The following is a 24,627-nucleotide window of genomic DNA, read 5'->3' as shown; positions in this document are numbered from 1 at the left end:
AATCTCTTGCCAATGACATAAAATACACGTGTGGCAGCAAGAAGGGTGAGAATTGATGCCCATATGCTGCACGTATGTGTAGTGTGCACGCTCTCAGCACAGTCAACAACAGTTCCCAGTTTCTAGTTATGATTAGGAGCAGTGGGGCTTCTGATCATGTGACCACTGTGACAGCCAACTACAGTGGTCACGTGGTCAGGAAGTCTGTCCTACCCTCCCCTTAAAGGGATTGTAAACCCTGAAGGTTTTTCAACTTAATGTACTTTATGCATTAAGGTGAAAAACCTCCTGTTATGCAGCTGCCCCCCAGAGCCCCCTTTTACTTACCTGAACCAGGTCTTTCCAGCTCCAGTCAGTATCTTGGCTCCCGCTGCTGTCAATCAAATCCAATGACGCGGGGGGTGGGGGGGCGTGAGTCCTGCTATCTATGTCAATAGACGCAGCAGCCGGACAATGGAGCATGCCCACATGAGTGGCCCAAGGAAGAGTGGCTCTCCAACGGGGCACTCGAGAAGAGGAGGAGCAAGGAGCACTGCTGAGGGACCCCAGAGGATCGGGCCACTCTATGCAAAACCAACTGTACAGAGGAGGTAACTATAACACGTTTGTTTTTGTTTTTTAAACCAAACCTTTTGATATCCTTAAAGACTCAGTTGAAGGGCTACATCAGATGGCCAGGGAGATGTTAAAGTGGTTGTAAAGGCAGAAGGTTTTATATCTTAATGCATTCTATGCATTAAGATAAAAAAAAAACTGTGTGCAGCAGCACCCCTAATACTTATTTAACCCACATCTCTATCCAGCAAAGGGCACGAGTGCCTCGGCCATCTGAGACTTTCTCCCCTGATTGGCTGAAACACAACAGCGGTGCATTGGCTCCTGCTGCTGTCAAAGTCAGCCAATCAGGAGATGGGATGGTGCTGAACCACGGCTCTGTATCTGAATGGACACAAAAACATGTTTATTATTTTTAAAGGAAAAAAAATAGACTTTATCACTTTAACATGTAAGTTTTTGCATATTCATTATTTATAGATTAGCATATTTACAAAAATGTAAGGAAAAAAGCAAATGAGTGCTTCCAATGTCAAAACCTTTTGTTTGCGGTTTTGGATATAATTGAAGTGTTAGAACCCCAATCAGGTTTTTGCTGAACATCTGTTCTGGTTTCCACTTGCAGCACCTACCCCAATTTTCTGGGAGCAGAGATGGCAGACATACATTCTCAGAGTGCAGGTTTGTGGGCATGGTGGGTGATAAACAAGAAAAAAACATTGGGTACCAGTCACTTTTATGCTTAAACAAGAGTGAAGTGTATTTCTTGAACATTAAAAATGTGGGAGAGAGGGGATCAGGCACAAGACACCCTTAATAACGATCAGCAATAGGCAGATTGGCAGACTCCTTAGACAAAAAAATATAGAGATAGGGTAGACCGTAGTACATGAATCAGAGCTTTTAGGCTGAACCAGCACATCTGTACTTCGAAGGACAGGCTGTCTCCTCTAGTAACTGAACTTTACTCGCACAGCAACAATTGTGGTTTTTGCATAGTGAGTCCACCGCTCCTCTTCTAGAGAACTTGCCAGACAGAGAACAGGCACAGGAGATGTGGAAGTGGAGGATTCAGGCCTATTACTGGAGGTACAAGTAGGTGAGGGAACATCCTCCTCTATAGGCACAAATTGGTGCTCAGTATCACTATCAACCCATCTTTCTCCAAGGGACACAGTGTCAGAGAACAACTCAGATATTCTATCAGACAAAATATCAGACTCTGACTCTGTGGAGAACTCTTCAGCCAGGAGTAGGTTAGGCCTCAAACATACAGTGGCAGAGTTTCCTGACTCTGCTCCCTTTGTGGCTACGGGTTTCACATAAAGAATGTTTTGTGATAGAATTACGAATAAAAGTACCATTAGTTGGTTTTAAAGCGGGGTTCCACCCTAAAGTGGAACTTCCGCTCATCTGAACCCTGCCCCCCTCCGGTGTCACAGTTGGCACCTTTCAAGGGGGGAGGGGTGCAGATATCTGTCTAAGACTTTCACCCACCCCACGGGAGTCTATGCTGTTTCCTGTCCTGGTGCACTGTCTGCTGGGACACACACGGGTCCCAGAGACAGCGCGGACCATTCCCATTGCGCTGCGAGACTCGCGCATGCGCAGTAGGGAACCGGGAAGTGAAGCCGCAGCACTTCACTTCCTGACTCCCTCACCGAGAATGGCGGCGGCAGCAACCGAGAGCCGAGCGATCGATTGGCCTTGGCTGCCGACATCGCTGGACCCTGGGACAGGTGAGTGTCATTTTATTAAAGTCAGCAGCTGTAGTATTTATAGCTGCTGGCTTTTAATATTTTTGTTTCCAGTGGAATCCCTCTTTAACCATAACATGTTAGATAATGAAATAGGGTCCCATAAAGGAGTTTCTTTGATTGCATGGTATTTTGGTAACCGTGCAAGCAGTGACGGTACAAGGGGTGGGCAGAGAGGGCACTTGCCCTGAGCGCAGTGTTAATTTGTGTGAAAAGGGGGCACAGGGAGCATCAGATGATTCTCTGCCTGGCAGACGAAAGTGGCTGTCATTCTCCTCCCGCTCTGTTCTAGCCACTTAAACTACGGGTTAACTGCATCGTCTTGCTCTCCTTCCCGGTGTTTCGTTTCATATGGCGACCCATCACATTTGGCTACCCGCTGGACTGTGCATGCGCAACGCTGCCATATGCGTTCCAACACTGTGGCGATCTGCTCTTGCACAGAATGTTGTGGCCACGCCCCTGAATTCAGGTTCAAGCCCCATCATCCAAGTGGACCTAGAGTTAGATTATAATTATGCTGAGCGAAACGAGGCCGTGCCTGAATCGTGGCGAGCGGCCCTATGGCAACGTTGCCCATCACACTTCAACGGGTATCAAAATGTGATGGGTAACCGAATGTGACGTGACACTGGTGTTTATTTAAGATAAGTTACTTTCACTATGCTCCTCTGATCATTTCACCTGCTTCATCCCCCTCCCTCTGTCTGCTCATTTCTCCCAGTACAATCCTGCAATTAGACTCTCCTTAGCCCCTGTACACACGGTCGGACATTCTGCCAACCAAATGCGTTGGATTTTGTCCGTCGGATTTTGCCCGTCGGATCTTGTCCGAAACTGTTGCATACACACGGTCGGACTAAGTTGTCGAAAAATCCGATCATTCAGAACGTGATGACGTAATTTCGTTACGATGGGACTAGTAGCCAATAGCTTTGATGTAGGAATTTGATCTGAGCATGCGTGGCACTTGGTCCGATCAAAATTCTCTACACATGATCGTATGTTGGTCGGAAAATATTTCCAACATGTTGGAAAATTGGGTCCGACGGAGATTCGGACGGAATCAGTCTGATGCATACCACACACAGTCGGATTATCCGACGACACGGTCCGATAAGACGCATTCCGACGGATTCTCCGACCGTGTGTACAAGGCTTTACACCAATCTTCCTGCCCATCTCCTCATTCACCTTATCTCTTCTCTTTTTCTTATGATCTCTGCTCTCCCCACAGCAAACCTCACTGCAGCCTCCCAATCTCAGTGCTGGACATGCCTTTCCATTACAGCTTACTTTTTTAGCTTTTCCTATTCTAGATCTTGTGACTATCGTTAAAGCGGGAGTTCCGCCGTTTTTTTTTTTTAAAAAGCCAGCAGCTACAAATACTGCAGCTGCTGACTTTTAAAATAAGGACACTTACCCACCCAGCGCGCCCACGATGTCAGCACCCGAAGCCGATCTCTCGATCGTCTCTCGGGTGCTGCCCCCGCCATCTTGGGTATGGGAATCAGGAAGTGGAGCCTTGCGGCTTCATTTCCCGGTTCCCTACTGCGCATGCGCGAGTCGCGCTGCGCAATAAGGATGGTCCCCGCTGTCTCTGGGATCCGTGTGTTTCCCAGCAGACAGCGGGCGACCTGCGGAAAGGGGTGTAGATTCTGTGGATATCTATGCCTTAAGTGGGTGCAGATACCTGTACTGTACAGGTACCTGCACCCCCCTCCCCCCTGAAAGGTGCCAATTGTGGCGCCGGAGGGGGGGGTTGCAATGAGTGGAAGCTCCACTTTAGGGTGGAGCTCCGCTTTAACCTTGCACATTCTCTGCAGCTATTTACTCTGCTCTTTATTAACGCTGCAGGGGCTCATTCACTCTACTGCAGTAACTGGCTTATTTTCACACTGGAAAAGCCAGTCACTGCAATTGTATATATAGAATACAATTTATTTGTGCCCCATTTCCAGTGCAATTCAGTCCAGAGGCGATAAAATGCAGACATGCTGAGCAGACCATTCATGTTTTCACTCTTTCCTTATCCCTGATTCCACTTTTTTTCTATTTATAATTCAAATGTTATCACCCAGGGGCAAGTTCACACTAGTAGTGGTGCAAATTTGCTGCAAATCCGCACCACATCTAATTCGCAAACCTGTTCATGCAAACTAATAATGCCAACTCATGGGGGCCCCCGGGCAATAGGGGATCATGGGGCCCCCTTTGTCCCCACCCAAACACAAGCCACACCCTCACAAAGCACCACGTATATATTGCACTGGTGTATCATATGCATTGGTGACAGAATTTCTCTACTGAATGTTCAAAATAAAGGTTTAAAGAGTTAGGAAAATAAAGAAAAATAAACTCACATTAACCACGTACATTTACTGCGGGGCTGCGTCTCCTGTGAGCAGAATCACATACAGGTACTTGATTCTGCACTTGCGGGTCTGCGCGCTGTTTGATTGGACACACCGAGAGCTTATCAGCGGGTCCGGCGGGCCCCGACGATTGTTTCCAACAAAGGCAGAACGGGGGTCTTCCGATGTAAACAAGTCCCCAGAGAGCCTCCCTCACTTACATCAGGGTCCCCAGAGAGCCCCCCCCCTTTACATCAGGATCCCCAGAGAGCCCCCCATGCATCAGGGTCCCCAGAGCCCCCCATACATCAGGGTCCCCGGAGATCGCCCCCTCCATACATCAGGGTCCCCGGAGATCGCCCCCTCCATACATCAGGGTCCCCGGAGATCGCCCCCTTACATCAGGGTCCCCAGAGCGATCCCCCCTTACATCAGGGTCCCCAGAGAGATCCTCCCTTACATCAGGGTCCACAGAGAGATCCCCCCTTACATCAGGGTCCACAGAGAGATCCCCCTTACATCAGGGTCCACAAAGAGCCCCCCTTACATGAGGGTCCACAGAGAGCCCCCCATAATGGGTCCCTAGAGAGCCCCCCATACATCAGGGTCGCAGACAGCCCCCCCATAGATATGGGTTCCCAGAGAGCCCCCCCATACAACAGTGTCCCGAGAGAGCCCCCCCCCCATACATCAGGGTCCCCAGAGAGCCCCCCCATACATCAGGGTCCCCAGAGAGCCCCCCCCATACATCAGGGTCCCCAGAGAGCCCCCCCCCATACATCAGGGTCCCCAGAGAGCCCCCCCCATACATCAGGGTCCCCAGAGAGCCCCCCCATACATCAGGGTCCCCAGAGAGCCCCCCATACATCAGGGTCCCCAGAGAGCTCCCCCATACATCAGGGTCCCCAGAGAGCCCCCCCATACTTCAGGGTCCCCAGAGAGCCCCCCCATACTTCAGGGTCCCCAGAGAGCCCCCCCATACTTCAGGGTCCCCAGAGAGCCCCCTCCATACTTCAGGGTCCCCAGAGAGCCCCTCCATACAGCAGGGTCCCCAGAGAGCCCCCTCCATACAGCAGGGTCCCCAGAGAGCCCCCTCCATACAGCAGGGTCCCCAGAGAGCCCCCTCCATACAGCAGGGTCCCCAGAGAGCCCCCTCCATACTTCAGGGTCCCCAGAGAGCGCCCCTCCATACTGTAGGGTCCCCAGAGAGCCCCCTCCATACAGCAGGGTCCCCAGAGAGCCCCCTCCATACAGCAGGGTCCCCAGAGAGCCCCCTCCATACAGCAGGGTCCCCAGAGAGCCCCCTCCATACAGCAGGGTCCCCAGAGAGCCCCCTCCATACTTCAGGGTCCCCAGAGAGCCCCCCTCCATACTTCAGGGTCCCCAGAGAGCCCCCCTCCATACTTCAGGGTCCCCAGAGAGCCCCCCTCCATACTTCAGGGTCCCCAGAGAGCCCCCCCTTACATCAGGGTCCCCAGAGAGCCCCCCCTTACATCAGGGTTCCCAGAGAGCCCCCCATACATCAGGGTCCCCAGAGAGCCCCCTCCATACAGCAGGGTCCCCAGAGAGCCCCCTCCATTCAGCAGGGTCCCCAGAGAGCCCCCTCCATACAGCAGGGTCCCCCAGAGAGCCCCCTCCATACTTCAGGGTCCCCAGAGAGCCCCTCCATACTTCAGGGTCCCCAGAGAGCCCCCTCCATACTTCAGGGTCCCCAGAGAGCCCCCTCCATACTTCAGGGTCCCCAGAGAGCCCCCTCCATACTTCAGGGTCCCCAGAGAGCCCCCTCCATACAGCAGGGTCCCCAGAGAGCCCCCTCCATACAGCAGGGTCCCCAGAGAGCCCCCTCCATACAGCAGGGTCCCCAGAGAGCCCCCTCCATACTTCAGGGTCCCCAGAGAGCCCCCTCCATACTTCAGGGTCCCCAGAGAGCCCCTTCCATACAGCAGGGTCCCCAGAGAGCCCCCTCCATACTTCAGGGTCCCCAGAGAGCCCCCCTCCATACTTCAGGGTCCCCAGACTTAAACCCCCCCAGGTTCCCCTGTACCTGGCTGTGCACATCCAACCCCCAGCAAGGGGAGGTGGGAAGCGGCGATCTGCAGCTCTATGGTGCCTGTGGACCGCGGGATCTCCCTGGGTCTTGTATTTCTCCTTCCCAGTGTATAGAGTGGAGAGGGGAGGAGCCTCTGACCCGGGCAGCAGTCGGCAACAATGTACAAGCCGAGCAACTCACAGAAGAGTCAAACTTATAGCTGCCCGGGTCAGAGGCCCCTCCCCTCTCCACTCTATACACTGTAATGGAGAAACACAAGCCTGAGGGAGATGCCGCTGTAACGACATATTCCATCGCCGCCTCCCATGGGCCCCTACTGAACTGAAAGCTAGAGGTGCAGGGGAGATGCTGTGTCTTGGTCGGGAAGAGGCCCTTGTCCTCATCAACATGGGGACAAGGTGCCACACGGCCCCCCCTTCCCCAAGACACCCCCCATGTTGAGGGCACGCGGCCTGGTACGGCTCAGGAAGGGGGGGGGGGCGCTCGCTCGCCCCTCCTTTCCTGGCCGGCCGGGTAGCGTGCTCGGACAAGGGTCTGTTGTGGACTTGGGGGGGACCCCCACGCCGATTTTTTTTGGTGTTGGGGTTCCCCTTTAAGTCCATACCAGGTGGCGGGGCCAGCGGCGTCTCCTTCGCGGGCCCCGCCTACCTGGAGACCTGCTCGAAATTAGCGGACTTTTCTCCGGGCAGGAAAAGTCCGTTCATTTCAAAAGTACGGCAGACAGGCGCACACACGGACGGATTGTCCGCCGAAATGCGAGTCCGGCGGGAAGATTGGAGTGCAAAACTACTTTCTAAGTCCGCCGTACTTTCGGGTCAAAAAAGTATGCCGGAGGCTACACACGGGGGGATTGTCTGGCGGACTTCAGTTTGCCGGACTTTTCCACTCGCTTGTTTGATCGTGTGTACGCGGCATTCCAATAAGGAAAGGTCCTAATTTAAAACCGGCATATTTGATAAATGCATTTGGCTTGTAGTATGAGGATGAAATACACTTCAAAAATGCCATCCAAACCCCCATTGTTGAAGAATATATTGTAAGTATGGCCAATGGACAGTGTCAAATGCTTTTATCAGAGGCGTAACTAGAACCTTCAGGGCCCCGGTGCAAGAAATCATGGAGGGCCCCTCTGACCTCCAGCCAGGGTCCTTTCCACTGATCCCGGGGGCAGCAGGACCTCGATAGGAGGGGGAACAAATCCCCTCCATTTTTCCACCTGCAGCCACTGAATGCCTATCAGAGGGAGAGAAGGAGAAGCAGACTTTTAGTGGCTGCAGGAGAAAAATGAAGGGGGATTTGTTCCTCTAAATGCCCCCCTATCCAGGGATTCAGGGGCAACATGGGCGCTATTGCAATTGTGCCCCTGGGATGAGTGGCAGCGGTGGGGGATGGGATCAGTGGCAGCAGTGGTGGTCGGGGGGGGATAGGATCAGTGGCATTGGTGGTGGTGGTGTGGGATGGTATGAGTGGCAGCAGTGAGGAAGAGATTGGATCAGTGGCAGTGGTGGGGGGGTGGGATCAGTGGCAGCAGTGGTGGTTGGGTGGGGATGGGATCAGTGGCAGCGGTGGTGGTGGGGGGTGGGATGATTGCCAGCTGTGAGGGGTGATTGGATCAGTGGCAAGGGTTGTGGCTGGGGGATGGGATCAGTGGTAGGGGGGATTGAATGGGATGAGTGGCAGAGGTGGTGGGGGGAATGAGATTAGTGGCAAGGGTGATGGTTGGAGGGGGATGGGATAAGTGGCAACGGTGGGGGGCATTGGATGAAATGAGTGGCAGCAGTGGTTGGAGGATGGGATCCATGGCGGGGCAGGTAGTTGGGGGGGTGGGATGGGATGAGTGGTGGGGGGGTTTCAGTGGTGGTGATGTGGGGGTATCAGTGGCGGTAGTGGTGGTGGTGTGGGGGGTATCAGTGGCGGTAGTGGTGGTGAGTGAGGGGGTATCAGTGGCAGTAGTGGTGGTGAGTGAGGTGGTATCAGTTGCAGTAGTGGTGGTGAGTGAGGGGGTATCAGTGGCAGTAGTGGTGGTGAGTGAGGGGGTATCAGTGGCAGTAGTGGTGGTGGTGTGGGGGGTATCAGTGGCAGTAGTGGTGGTGATGTGGGGGTATCAGCGGCAGTAGTGGTGGTGAGGGGGGTATCAGTGGCAGTAGTGGTGGTGGTGGTGTGGGGGAGTATCAGTGGCAGTAGTGGTGGTGTGGGGGTATCAGTGGCAGTAGTGGTGGTGGTGGTGTGGGGGGTATCAGTGGCAATAGTGGTGGTGGTGAGTGAGGGGGGTATCAGTGGCAGTAGTGGTGGTGGTGGTGGTATAAGTGCAGTAGTGTTGGTGGTGAGTGAGGGGGGTATCAGTGGCAGTAGTGGTGATGGTGGTGTGGGGGGTATAAGTGCAGTAGTGGTGGTGGTGAGTGAAGGGGGGTATCAGTGGCAGTAGTGGTGGTGGTGGTGTGGGGGGTATTAGTGGCAGTAGTGGTGGTGGTGAGTGAGGTGGGTATCAGTGGCAGTAGTGGTGGTGGTGGTATGGGGGGTATCAGTGGCAGTAGTGGTGGTGGTGGTATGGGGGGTATCAGTGGCAGTAGTGGTGGTGGTGGTATGGGGGGTATCAGTGGCAGTAGTGGTGGTGGTGGTGGTGTGGGGGTATCAGTGGCAATGGTGGTGGTGGTGTGGGGGGTATCAGTGGCAATAGTGGTGGTGGGGAGTGAGGGGGTATCAGTGACAGTAGTGGCTGTGGTGAGTGAGGGGGGTATCAGTGACAGTAGTGGTGGTGAGTGAGGGGGGTATCAGTGGCAGTAGTGGTGGTGGTGTGGGGGGTATCAGTGGCAGTAGTGGTGGTGGTGGTGTGGGGGGTATCAGTGGCAATAGTGGTGGTGGTGAGTGAGGGGGTATCAGTGACAGTAGTGGTGGTGGTGGTGGTGAGTGAGGGGGGTATCAGTGGCAGTAGTGGTGGTGGTGGTGAGTGAGGAGGGTATCAGTGGCAGTAGTGGTGGTGGTGTGGGGGGTATCAGTAGCAATAGTGGTGGTGGTGAGTGAGGTGGGTATCAGTGACAGTAGTGGTGGTGGTGAGTGAGGGGGGTATCAGTGGCAGTAGTGGTGGTGGTGGTGGTGGTGAGTGAGGGAGGTATCAGTGGCAGTAGTGGTGGTGTGGGGGGTATAAGTGCAGTAGTGGTGGTGGTGGTGAGTGAGGGGGGTATCAATTGCAGCAGTGGTGGTGGTGGTGGTGGTGTGGGGGGTATCAGTGGCAGTAGTGGTGGTGGTGGTGTGGGGGGTATCAGTGGCAATAGTGGTGGTGGTGAGTGAGGGGGGTATCAGTGGCAGTAATGGTGGTGGTGGTGAGTGAGGGGGGGTATCAGTGGCAGTAGTGGTGGTGAGTGAGGGGGGTATCAGTGGCAGTAGTGGTGGTGTGGGGGGTATAAGTGCAGTAGTGGTGGTGGTGGTGAGTGAGGGGGGTATCAGTGGCAGTAGTGGTGATGGTGAGTGAGGGGGGTATCAGTGGCAGTAGTGGTGGTGGTGTGGGGGGTATAAGTGCAGTAGTGGTGGTGGTGTGGGAGGTATAAGTGCAGTAGTGGTGGTGGTGTGGGGGGTATAAGTGCAGTAGTGGTGGTGGTGTGTGTGGGGAATCAGTGGCAGTGTTTATATTGAGAGATGGTGCTACTCACTTCCAGATCACTGGGTTCCCCCTCCTTGCTGTGAGTACGCTCAAGTGCAGGCGGAGCCGGAGAAGATGGGCGGGGACTGTGCCCGTGAGTGCACTGCAGGCGGAGCCGGAGAAGATGGGCGGGGACTGTGCCCGTGAGTGCACTGCAGGCGAAGCCGGAGAAGATGGGCAGGGACTGTGCCCGTGAGTGCACTGCAGGCGGAGACAGAGAAGATGGCCGGAGACTGGGTCCGTGAATGCGGGAGGAGAGGGTGGGTGGAGCAGCTGGAGAGAATGGGCGGAGCAGACAGAGGATGGGCGGAGCAGACACAGACTCCCCGTAAATGACCAGTACTATATGTGGGGCAGCGGCGGGCCCCCCTACAGTGGCGGAACTTAAGGGCCCAGTCGCAAATGCGACCCTGATAATTCCGCCACTGTTTCTTATATTGACTGATAAAAAACATACATGTAGTCGTCTGAATTTAGCATCATGGGTCTGTAAAGAAGCTATACGAGTATTATCACTTGCTTGGCGTGAGGGGATAAACCCAACTTGATCTCAATGAATTAGTTCACCTAATACTTGATTCACGCAAATCAAGTAATATTCAAGTCAATATTAAGAAGCGAAATAGGACGGTAATTTGTCCAAGAGATTGTATCAGATTTAGATTTGGGAAGCATGGAAATTATTTCCTTCAGTATCAGCTGATTTTTGCAGGGAATGGGTAACAATTCGATTTCATGTGTTGCTTTGGTTGAGAGGGCATTCTAGAAGCTGGATGTTTTGTAAAGAAGTTTGGCATTCTTCAGCAGAACGGCAGACATATTTAGATCCTTGGTAAGTGAAGCGAATTGAAAATGAAAAGCTGCATTGATAAGTGATTTGCTATCGTTGTAAAACTTGAAGAAGTAGCTTCAAAGCCCAATACTTAGAGATGGTGAGTTGAGATAGATCAGTAAAAATTTAATAGGTATGTCCCTGGAAAATCAGTGAATCTTTTGCTGTAACTGCAGCTAGAAGTTGTTCCTTGGTACGCAAATAGTGAAATTTGGCGATAATATTGCGCGGTGATCCATCAACTTTGAGAGGCGTGAGGGCTCTGTGAACCCTGTCCCATCTCCATTTGTTCGATTGGTATGGAAGGCTGTAGTTCTTGAAATAGGGATAGCATAGTGGCTTGCAAATCAGTGACAGATTCAGGTATTGTACGTATACGGATACAGGCCCTATTTTCGTAATCTTCTAAACGAGATTGAAGGACTAGGTTTTCCTCTTTGAAGTTTTCATATTCAACTGCATGAGCCTAGGTGTTATTTTCAAGTTCATCAACCCGCAGCTCAAGATTTGCAGTGCGTTGGCCCAGTTCTCCCTAGTCAGACTGTTTGTTATATTATCTGAGGTCTGTTTAGGGGTTTGTGAAGCATTTTTTTAAATTGCCTCAGCTCAGAAGAATGAGCAGGGTCTGTAAAAAATGTAATTTGTGAGGTTTGTATAGATGAATCTGAGTCATATTCCCCCTGTGTTGCACTCCGTGATACTTTACAAATTGAACAAGGTGCACTGGATCACAAGTCTGAAAAAGGCCTACCAAAGCCCCATCCTAATAGGCAAAACAATATGAAAAGACATGCTCCTCTGGGGGAAGGACTTTAACATGGGCAGGTAGCCATACAAAGTATACAAAATCGGATCAAAATAACAATACGTAGTTTAATAGTAATAATTAAATATAAACAGTATAAAGATACCATACAAATCACATATATTTACAAACATGAATTGATAATGTGTACAGAGTACATATCCTGTTATATCGTATATTTCCTTGGTCCAACCATATGGCGACACCCTACAGTGGACGAAGGGCAAAAAACCCAACGCGTTTCGAGATCATAGGTGTACTCTCTTCATCAGGGGTATGAATACATTGCATTACACAAAAAACAGGAAATCTAAAAACAAAATAACACAAAATTTAGATATCTGAAAAATATACACATAAATAATAATAAGTAAGAACTAGGGAATTACCAATCTGGAGAGAAAAAAAAAGGGGGAGGGAGAGAGGGGAAGAGACATAACTCACCACTTATAATAACCAGAGTCAATGCACCGGGTAAAATAGGGGATATAAGAAGGTAAATGTCGGAGCCCTCTATCCAGAAGCTCGGAACTAGATAATGCACATATGGAGTCAATGACCATCGCTCTAGTGACCCATAAGACAGCGTACTCACAAAGGACATCAGTCAATATAACCCTATAGGATAAGTGATACATTTTAGTACGTGATGGTATATTTGGTACGTTGCAAAAAAAAAAAAAAAGGATTGCAATATATCCAATGTGTATGACGGTGTATAAATATAAAAAAGAATAACATCTCCTGTAAAGGGATGAGAATGATCATACGCATAAAAAAAAAAAAAAAATAACAACTCATCCAGGGAACGATTAGCAAATGCTAAATCCACCCAACATTGGTAGCATGTATGTAACAGATTCATAGATTAAAAGATAGAAACCATGTCAAATATATAAATTAGTTCAAACTAAGACATGGAAACAAAATGCCTTCAATATATAGCAAAATGTGCAAGATAGGCATATTAAAGTAGAAGATATAAAAGTAAATGTATACCTAGTCTTTAAAAGTTAGCCAAATAGGTGAATGAGAGGAGCCCGAATTTCCTTCCTTTGCATCCTACAAAATACCGCCCGACATAGACAGCTGACATCAGCCGGCAGGTTTGATGTGCAGTACAGGCAAGCCCTGAATGACAGAGAGCATATATAGGTACTCACATCTCAAGCATTACATACTGGTCCTAAGGTGCATACATGAGTTAATAACCTCAATGGCTATACATGAACTGCTATAAAAATGATCCATACAGGATTCAAATGTACCTCACAGCACAGGAAGCATATGCACACGCCGGGCTCACGTCCTAGAGCTTCAAGGACTAAGCACTGACTAAATACGGCCAGTGATTGAGAAGCAGGCAGGTCAGGGGGTGGTGCCATGTCATAGGGACGGCCAATGAGAGAAGCTGAGGGGCAGTTACAGACAACCTGGCGCGAAACAATAAGAGCCACGCCCACCGTAGTTATGACAACGTATAAAGCATCTGAATCTGAAACATAAGGTCTAATGATACCATCACACTGCGCACAGCGTGGCACGCAAGCCCGCCGTCGCCGTGGATACGAGTGCGTCATAAATTAATTGGACACATCACCGGGTGGGTCGTCCCTCGGGGCGGAGGTGTCCAACGACACGCCCACTATAACAGAAGTAGGTGGCCGTCTCCTGAAGCCCAGACAACGCCAAGTGTGGCGGTGGGAGGGCGACAGCAACATATGTTGGACAAACACCGCCCCGCGGCGCAACTACATCTACAACTACATCGGGATGTAGTTGTGCTACTACATCTACTTTAATATGCCTATCTTGCACATTTTGCTATATATTGAAGGCATTTTGTTTCCATGTCTTAGTTTGAACTAATTTATATATTTGACATGGTTTCTATTTTTTAATTTATGAATCTGTTACATACATCCTACCAATGTTGGGTGGATTTAGCATTTGCTAATCGTTCCCTGGATGAGTTTTTTTTTTTTTTTTTTTTTTAAATGCGTATGATCATTCTCATCCCTTTACAGGAGATGTTATTCTTTTTTATATTTATACACCGTCATACACATTGGATATATTGCAATCCTTTTTTTTTTTTTTTGCAACGTACCAAATATACCATCACGTACTAAAATGTATCACTTATCCTATAGGGTTATATTGACTGATGTCCTTTGTGAGTACGCTGTCTTATGGGTCACTAGAGCGATGGTCATTGACTCCATATGTGCATTATCTAGTTCTGAGCTTCTGGATAGAGGGCTCTGACATTTACCTTCTTATATCCCCTATTTTACCCGGTGCATTGACTCTGGTTATTATAAGTGGTAAGTTATGTCTCTTCCCCTCTCTCCCTCCCCCTTTTTTTTTTTTCTCCAGATTGGTAATTCCCTAGTTCTTACTTATTATTATTTATGTGTATATTTTTCAGATATCTAAATTGTGTGTTATTTTGTTTTTAGATTTCCTGTTTTTTGTGTAATGCAATGTATTCATACCCCTCATGAAGAGAGTACACCTATGATCTCGAAACGCGTTGGATTTTTTGCCCTTCGTCCACTGTAGGGTGTCGCCATATGGTTGAACCAAGGAAATATACGATATAACAGGATATGTACTCTGTACACATTGTCACTTCATGTTTGTAAATATATGTGATTTGTATGGTATCTTTATACTGTTTATTTTTAATTATTACTATTAAACTACGTATTGTTATTTTGATCCGATTTTGTATACTTTGTATGGCTACCTGCCCATGGTAAAACACAATCCGTGATACTTTAGAGCGCTGAGAGGATTAGACTAAGTGTGAGTTACCAGGGGGAGAGGCTGCAGCTAGTGCCATTCTGACCACTTCTTTGTTGTTGGTTGGCTTCATTTTCAGGTGAGAACTCCCAAGAACCATTACTTTAAGTGGCGGAGGGGTTATTAGCAGACCGAGTAAAAATATTTACCCGGAGAAGCTGATCCGGGACACGGTATAATACAGCAGCAACATCCCTTCAGGAGCAGAGCTCTAGGCTGGCATGTCTGCTCAGTCAGGCTCCGCCCATGCGCCTCCGTTTTTTTAGCCATTCTTTTCTCTATCTAAAATAAAAAAGGTACACCTTTAATCAGAAGCACAAAAATCAATAAACCGTTCAATGACTCCAGTTAGGCCTCTTTCACACGGGGAGGATCAGTGATGATCCGCCCCGTGGATATTCGATTGCTCAGCGGGGATCGCTCCGTCAATCCCTGCTTAGCAGAAAGATGACAGGTCTGTCTCTGAACACTGTGCAGCGATGGACCTGTCAGAGCCCGCTCTCCCCTATGGGATCACCCGATCCGATGACGGATGGAAAAGTAGGTTTTTCCTCCGTCACACTTTTTCAGATCGGAGCGGGTCGGATGTTTGTGGACATGTCACAGCTGACATCCGACGCTCCATAGAACTCTATGGAGCATCCGTTCAGGTGCGCCTGAAAAACTGACAGGCAGACCTGAACAGATCAGCCGTGTGAAAGAGGCTTAAATCATTTCATATCCACTGGAACTCAAACTAATAGCAATAAAAACAGGCTTATTTGATAAGGAAAATAAACAGCAGCAAATGAAAAGCCATCTTTTTCCTACACTGAAAGCCCAACCCTGGGCAACCAATAAATGATCCCTTGTAGAAACATCTAAAGGCTAAGAAATATAAAAAAAACTATGCAGTGTGAATGGAACACATAACAAACATACTATATAGAAGGGTTTTCTCAAATTTGACTGCAAACATTGAATTAAGCTTTAATTTGACCCCCCCCCCCCCCCCCCCTTCCTAACCAGACCAATTTTCAGCTTTAGGTTCTCTCACACTTTGAATAACAATTACTCAGTCATGCAACACTGTACCCATATGAAATGTGTGTCCTTTTTTCACACAAATAAGGATTTCTTTTGGTGGTATTTAATCACTGCTGGGTTTTTTATTTTTTGCGCTATGAATCAAAGACTGAAAATTCGGTAAAAAAAAAACTGCACTGTGGGCACTCTCCCCTCGCACTGTACAGATCGGTACAGAGAGGGGAGGGAGGAACCGGCGTCATGACATGGTTTGTTTACAAGTGATTGCTCCGTTATTTGACGGAGCGATCATGTGGTAAACAGCCGCTACCAGCGGCCATTTACCATGATCTGTGATGCGCTGGGTCTTCCGGACCGGGCAGGCACAGATTTTTGCGGGAGCGCGCCCCGGGGGGGGGGGGGGGGGGGGGGTGCGGGAGCAAGATTCTGGGAGGATGTCCATGGACGTCCTCCCAGAATAAGCCGACCATGCTGTAGCCCTCTTTCGGCTATGGCCCAGTCGGCAAGTGGTTAACCCTTTAATTACTGGTAACTACCCCTTTAAGAGAATATACAGTCAAGTATCATTTTGTGGTGCTAAATCTGTATGAAATTTGTAAATGATAACAAGAAGAGCAGTAAAATAACCACACACACACACACACACACACACACACCTCCAACCAGCAGTAATAGACCCCCCCCCCCTTATAACAATAGATTTCCTTAGCAGCAATGGACCCCCACAACAAAATACTACCCCAACAACAACAGACACTTGGCAGCAACAACAAATCTCCCAGCAGCCAGCAACAATAGACTCCTCCCTCAACAGTAGATCCCTTCCAGCAACAATTGACCCCCCCATAGCAACATAAGCACCCCAGTAACAATAGACGGCCACTCAAAAATAGATCCCCTCCAGCAACAATAGATCCCCAAGCAGTTATCATCAATGGACCCTCCAACATACCCCAGCACCCCTTGCTATTGCATACATTCAGCACTGGAGGTAGCTGAACTGTCTTCCCCTGTGTTCCCACAAAAAAAAAACAATAGCTAGACTTTTCCAAACTTGCTTTCTTATTAAACAAGCTCCTAAATATGTGTTCATGTAACATTTTTTTTTTGCCAATATTTACATTTTCAGATTGAAGTACAAATTCATGAACCTCAAGGCATCAGCTTTCTAGACGCCAATGCGACTTTCATAACAAATGATTTACTACCGGCTGTCCATAAAACTTTCTCTGCTGAAAAGGTATTTTTTTAACTTATTGATAAGTTGAATTCAGTGCAATTTTTTTTCTCTTTTCAGCACTCAGAATAAAATGGCGGGCATTGCAATATTTTATGTAATACTGTATTTGCGTAGCAATCTTTCAAATGCTTTTTTTGGGGGGAAAAAATACACCTTTATGAATTAAAAAAAACAAAATCGTAAAGTTAGCCCAAGTTTTTTGTATAATGTGAAAGATGATGTTACACTTAGTAAATAGATACCTAATATGCCATGTTTTAAAATTGCACACACTCGTGGAATGGTGACAAACTACGGTACGTAAAAATCTCCATAGGTGACGCTTTAAAACATTTTAACTGTTTAGAGTTACAGAGGAGGTCTTGTTTTAGAATTATTACTCTCACTCTAATGCCCCTTACACACGGTCGGACATTCCGACCACAAAATCCGTTGGCTTTTTTCTGACGGATTTTGGCCCAAACTTGTGTTGCATACATACGGTCGGACAAAGTTGTCGGAAAATCCGATTGTTTCGGAACGAAGTGACATTCATTGCGTACGATCGGACTACATAGAGGCTAGTAGCCAATAGCTTTGGTCTCGTAATTTAATCTGAGCATGCGTGGCACTTTGTCTGTCGGAATTCTCTACAAACGATCAGAAAAAGTCCGATCAGATTTTGTTGTCGGAAAATTTTAGATCCAGCAGATCCATCTCTCAAACTTTTTCCATCAGGATTTCCGACGGAAAAAGTCCGATAGAGCCCACACATGATCGGATTTTCCGAAACATAATCCGATCCGACCTTTTCCGACCGTGTGTACAGGGCATTACATTCGCAGTGATAGCTCACATGTATGGTTTGAACACTGTTTACATTTTCGGGTGCGACTAATTTACTTATGTGTTCGATTCTGCACGCGAGCACGGAGGGATGGGTTGTTTTAAAAAAAAAAAAAAAAAAAATCGTATTTATTTAATCATTTATTATTATTTTTACACTGTTCCTTTGAAAAAAAATTTTTAGCACTTTTATTGCTGTCACAAGGAATGTAAACATCCCTTGTGCCAGTAATAGGCACCGATAGGTACTCTTAACAGAGGAATCTGGGGTCCCTCCTTTGCCATTTAAAAGCATGTTTTGAATACTGATTTTTTTTTTTAAATCTGGCTGATTTAAGGCTTCAGTTAACTGTAAGTAACGTTGCTTCCTGGTTACTTGATTCAAAACAAGATCGAAGCTGATTCTGGCTTTTTTCGGGTCTCCGGCCAGCCAGTGGATGTGCCGGTTTACTGTCAGCTTACCGCTACTGATCAGAAAATGCAAAGGAAGTGACGCTCCGACGAAGAAATACTTACTGCGCATGTGCTATGCATTCCAACATGCGTTCCATGGCGCTATGCACTCCAAACCCTCATGATCTGATGGGTAGCAGTAATCTAATAGAACACCCATGCGGGCATCTTACTACACCCAGCTACGTCATGAATTTCAGAGTAATTTTAGTAATAAAGTGAGTGTATATAAATATATATAGTATATTGAAATCTGTGATGCTGTTTTGATGTTTCATTTTGAAAGCCTAAGGCTTGGTTTAAACCATCTTCGCATGTGGCTCACAGCAGGGGTCCGGTGTGCCCCCCTTCACCGTTTCAGGTCCAATTTCAGCCTGAATTTTTGCCTGAATTCTGACCTGAAACGGACCAAAAGATGCACAGGGCTCCTGTGCAAATTCACACCGGAGCCACAGAAGAGATATGTGAACCGGCTCCATAGAGAGCGGGTCAAAATCTCCTGCTATTGCGAATTGGATGCGGAGAACCACATCCAATTCGCAATAGTGTGAACATAGCCTAAAGGTTTAGCGCTGAGCAATGTGGAGTGTACCAACATGACCTCCGCAACCTTCCTACTGCTGGTGTCCAGCTTCTTTCATGAAACATCAAAACAGCAGCACAGATGTCAATATATTATATTTATTTATATGCACTCATTTTAATGCTCAGACATTCAAGACGTAGCTGGGTGTAGTAATATATCCGTATGGGTGTTCTCTCAGGTTACTGCCACCCATCAGATCATGGGGTTTGGAATGCATAGCGCCATGGAATGCATGCTGGAACGCATAGCGCATGCACAGTAAGTATTTTTTGAGGGAACGTCACTTCCGTTTCTACATTTTCTGATGGGTAGCGGTAATGTGATAAAAGACCGGCTGGTCGCTCGGGCCTCCCGGTGGGAAGGGAGAGCCCAGGCGAGCCCCGGAAGGCAGCGGGGGGGGGGGCGTCCCCTCTCTCTGCTTGTAATAACAGATGGACAGCCGCATCGGCTGTTATTACAAAAAAGCCGACCGTTGTCTCTAAAACACGGTACTGGGTGGTGCCTGCAGATGCAGGCATCACCCCGGTACAACCCCTTGAAGCCGAAGGCCGCATATTTGCATTATGTCAGTGTCAAGGGGTTAAATATTTATTTTTAATATAAGACTTCTATATAATTAATAAAAATAATATAAAACAGTAAAAAAAAACAAGCACATTTTACATAAACCATTATATTCTCCTTTAAGAGAAATGTAATATCAAAAAGTTGTCTATGTATATCTGCATCTGTCTTTACAGCAGTGAGATATGCTATTTCTATTAGGCGGGGTGAAAAGTTTCACAAAAAAATGAAAACCCTGAATATGTTTTACACAATTGTATATGACAGTTATGACTGTATTGACCAAATAATGGACTTCATTTTTAGGGCTATGTCTCTTTCAAACCCACACTGGATCAACAACGTTCCTGTGCAACTTGTACAACGTCCTTACTGGATGGAGATTTTACTGTGACATACGATGTTAATCGAGAATCGTCAGGAAACATACAGGCAAGATTATATAATCCCATCTAATTTTCAGAATTCTGATGACAAAAACAATACGATTCCAAAATAGAAATATGTACATAAGTGTATAATTACCGTAATGTAATCATATGTATGGCACCTGATTATTTACATATATGTGCTCAATATACATACACGGGTAACAGGGTGCCATATTTGTAATACATGGGCTGCAGCCATGAAAGCTGAACCCCAAGCACATATAAACAACACAAATCAATGCATTTTTGTATTGATTAATACATAATTAAATATATATGTATGTATGTATGTATGTATGTGTATATATATATATATATATATATATATATATATATATATATATATATATATAGTTTTTAAATATAATAATATAATTTCTTTAAATGCAAGCAGTGTAAGTTTATGAATTTGAGTTGTCAGCCTCTTGCAATCCCAGTACAACAGAGCTCAGACTGGGAGAGAGAAAAGAACCAGGAGCAAATCATTTGGCTCCCTGTGCTAATAAGAGGAAAGAGCTCAATAGTGTGCTGCTTTTTCTTCCCTGTCCAGTCACAGGGAGGATTGATGACCTTTACTGAACTACAGTAGAGGCTGTGTGGTGTGGCAGAACTGGATGAAAAGCCTCATAAAGCAAGCTAAAAAGTTTTTCTAACTTCCCTGATCGAGCCAAATCCTCCATTTGTGCCTCACATGCTCTCCCTCTCAGGCACTGCAGCTCACAGTGGGGGGTTTCAGCAAAAGTGGGCAGGAATAGGTGTGCCCAGCTGCTGGTTGACAAGCAAGAGGGAGCTAGTTCAAATGTAACATGCTTTCCTTCCCCAAGCAGAATTTCTGGAACTTTTTAAAAGAGTTTTTATCTATTTTTTTATTTTTGCTCTGCCCCTTGCCGCTATTCCCGCCTAGGCCAGAATGATATTTAGCTGGTACATCCGCCTCTTGAATATCTTCCCAGAGGCTTCAGGATTGGCACAAGGAGTGGTTAGTGAGCAGGCTGGGGAGGGGGCAGGTCCAGTTTAACATCGGAGATGGCTGCCTGCAACAGGAAGGGGCAGCCAGCTGAAGAGGACCGAGATAGTGGTGCGGGACACGCTGTATAGCACCCAAACAGCAGATCATTGATCTTAGTTTTACTTTAAGGCTCCTTCCACATTTGCCTCTGGGATGGTTAAAACAGAGGGCTGATCTGCATTTCTACAGCTCCCCCCAACCACCTACCTACATGTGAGAGGACACGATGCTGCTCGAATAGGTACATGTTGCCACGAAAGTATCAATGCTGCATGCCACGTTTTTTCCCTCTATCCAGACCAACTGCATCTCCCACCCTCTACCCTGTAGGAAAGATGATGTAGGGGGTAGAGAACTAGGAGAGAACACCCAGGCTGCTGAGAGGACACCCAGGATAGATTGTCAGTCAGTCCAGACTGTGGTCTGCCATTTAGTGATGTCTGCATTATACCTTGGCTAATTTGCAGGAACTAATACAGTTTTTAACTTTTTTTTTTTAGGTTGTCAATGGATATTTTGTTCACTTTTTCGCACCCCATAAATTAGCTGGTGTGCCAAAAAATGTGATTTATGTAATAGACAGAAGTGGATCAATGTGGGGTATAAAGATGAAACAGGTAAGATATAGATAAAATGTCTTATTGCTATTCATTAACATTCTCCAACTGTATTTGTTTGGTCTCTTAAAGTATATCCAAGGCCAAAACCTTTTTTTCTGGACAAAATAGAGAAGAGTTAAAAACCCTGTCAGGTTTCTTCTGTTGGTGTCTGTGCCCCAGTTCTGTCCTAAAATCACAAAGGCAAGTGAAAGAAAATCTTTCCAAACTAAGGGGAAATACCCTCTACATCATCAGACAGTTGTCTCCAGAACTAGTGTCCCCAACAAATGATTTACCATATTTTGAGGTTTGGGTGACAACTGTAAAATATTGGATTTCCCATCACTCTCTGTCCTAGTGATAATGGTTACCAAAACAATTAGAGAGGGTCAAGTAGAGAAGTTTTTGTACCACTGACTTTTCTTTTATATATTGCAAAATTCATTTTTTTCCCCCTTATTTGCAGTTTACAGAGTTGGAGTAATAAACACATGGTTGTAATAGTTACAGTATTTGATTGTATTTGTATTTTTCACAAATTATAAGATATACAGTATAATTTTCCTTTAAAATTTACTCTGAGTTTAAAAGAATAGTGCAACACCAAAATTCAAACAATAATAACCTGACAGGGATTTGAAACCTATCTCAAATTAAAAAGAAGTTCTCATTTCTGGCTCAAATATATTGGCCCTACTCTTTATAGCTTACATTCTGAGTAAGGCTGGGTTCACACTGCAGCATGGAGCAGCTGACAGCAGGGGGTCTGATTTTTTTTTTTTTGGCTGAATTCAGACGTGAAATGGATCAGAAGACGCACAGGACTCCCGTGCAATTCGCAACGGAGCCACTCCGGAGATGTGTGAATCGACTCTATAGAGAGCCAGTCACAGTCTCCTGACATGCGAATTGCATGCGGTGAAAACCGCATCCAGTTCACAATAGTGTGAACACAGCCTTAAGGGGAATTGTACAAAGGGCATATAAAATCTAAAGTGGATCAGCAATCATTTTTAATACATTCCAGTATCTGTTACTGTTATACTGTACATGCAATCGGCTAATAATAAATATGCCATTCAACTGAAATATCAGTTATATATTCAACTGATTTTACAAGTCCTTACAAACTGAATAAAAAAAAGGAAGCCAGCACACTTAGCACATCGCACTATTCACCATAATATACTGAATATTTCTCACCAAGCACCTCCATTCAACAATTGTCCATGCACAGGGACCCTTTGCTTCTCTGTCACTATCACTTGTCCCTCTATTTATCTAACCTGTGTGAAATTTTTATTTAATAATGTATGCTTTACTATGATATTTATGTTTAGACAAGGGAAGCCTTACTTGAAATTTTGGAAGACACCTCAGAACATGATCATTTTAATTTTATACTATTTGACGATGAAATTGATGTGTGGAAACCTTCTTTGGTGAAAGCAACACCAGAAAACCTGATCGAAGCCAAGGACTTTGTCAGAGAAATTCAAGAATCTGGTGGTAAGTAAACACAACAAATATCTATGATTTCCTACGTATATTGTCTGTAATGAAACTCCATAATTTCACATTTTAAAAAATCTTCTACACCACTCCAATTCACCCAACTGATAAATGTGGTACTGGTATGGGGCAAACATGTGGTGCCTGACCAGCCAATTGCTAGGTCCAAGTGCCATCATACAGATCAGAGAGCAAGTTTCCACTTTCAAGTCAGGACTTACAAAGAGATTTCAGGGGGTTCTGTCAGAAGATCTGGTGCTCCAGCAAAGATAACATTTGGGATCTTATGACAGTTATTTTGAAGCTTCAGCATTCCTTTATTTTTTTTTTACAACTATGTTTCAATTGACATTTCTATCTATCTTCATCCACTTATTGATTTATTTTTCTCTTCCCAGCGGCAGTCAATGGAATTTCATCCAGGTCATAACATAAAAAGGGACTTCCCATTCTTTTACCTAGATCTCTTTAACCTAACCTAACGTTTTATTCGCACAAGAGTTGTCAGGGTGTCACCTGGACAGGATGGCTTCAAATTGTGCATGGTGTATTGCTACTAAGGGTACACTTTGTTGTAAGGGTAAAAGCTATAATGCTGACGAGTCTTTTTCACACACTAATTACCTAACCTGAGGTATGTACTGTGACTCTTGAATTAAACACCACTCTTTAATTCCTGAAACCTAACTCCGGCATCTGACTGACACTTGAGGCCGCGTACACACGCGCGGACTGTTGGCCCAACTTTGTCCGTCCAACAGTTTGAGCGAACAGTCCGCTCAAACTTAGCATGGACGGACATGGCCACACACGACGGACGAACAGTTTGCTGAAACCGTGCGCGATGACGTGAACGGCACGTACGACGGGACGAAAAATACGACGTCCTATACACTGCAATGCAACCTTCCGACGTGGAAATCCTTTCTGAGCATGCGCGAGACTTAGTTGGCCGAACAAGCCTACACACGAGCGAACAGTCCGCTGAAACCTTGTTTCAGCGGACAGTTTTTCGGAATTTCCGTAAGACCTTGTTCGGCCAACTGTCCGCTGAAACTGTCCGCTGAAGCCCCACACACGAGCGGACTGTCCGCCCAAACACTGTTCAGCGGACAAGGTTGGGCGAACAGTCCGCGCGTGTGTACGCGGCCTCACTCTTAATTTTCGCTCTGAGGTGTCTGTTTGCTTCATTCTCCGGCATTCACATAGGAGATCTTTCTCCTCGGTGTGCCTGTTTATGAAGCGGAGTAGATCGCTTCACCTTTGGAGGAGTGAGGTGATCTACAAACACTTCAAACAGTGGAAAACGCCCCCTGATACTGGAATCCCGTGAGACTTTACGAGATTACAGCACCAGAAATTCAAGGAAACCCCGAAATGTCAGTTTATTAAGCAGTGATAAATTATCACAGCTCAGTACACAGACGGTGTGGTTAATGGTAAAAAAATAAAGAGTCCCCCTACATCATATACACACACACACACACACACACACACACACACACATTATATATACACATGTATATGCACACACATTATATACATCATATATATATATATATATATATATATATATATATACAC

The 24,627-nt window shown here is 46.6% G+C and overlaps 1 protein-coding gene across 1 annotated transcript in view; it reads left to right on the top strand.

Annotated features, from left to right (window-relative positions):
* LOC143927810 (inter-alpha-trypsin inhibitor heavy chain H3-like) overlaps positions 1-24,627 on the top strand; it is a 208,280-nt gene that overhangs the window by 53,843 nt on the left and 129,810 nt on the right. Inside the window, exons 6-9 of the mRNA XM_077452192.1 lie at positions 16,954-17,064; positions 19,799-19,924; positions 21,433-21,549; positions 22,872-23,040. Of these exons, the coding sequence (XP_077308318.1) occupies positions 16,954-17,064; positions 19,799-19,924; positions 21,433-21,549; positions 22,872-23,040 (523 nt within the window). The remainder of the gene's footprint in view (positions 1-16,953; positions 17,065-19,798; positions 19,925-21,432; positions 21,550-22,871; positions 23,041-24,627) is intronic.

The sequence above is a fragment of the Lithobates pipiens genome, unplaced genomic scaffold (assembly GCF_037356315.1).
Source record: "Lithobates pipiens isolate NorthernLeopardFrog02 unplaced genomic scaffold, aLitPip1_a1.2 Scaffold_23, whole genome shotgun sequence".
NCBI lineage: Eukaryota > Metazoa > Chordata > Amphibia > Anura > Ranidae > Lithobates > Lithobates pipiens.
Note: the sequence above shows the minus strand (reverse complement) of the source record. Positions and strands in the feature narration are given on the sequence as shown.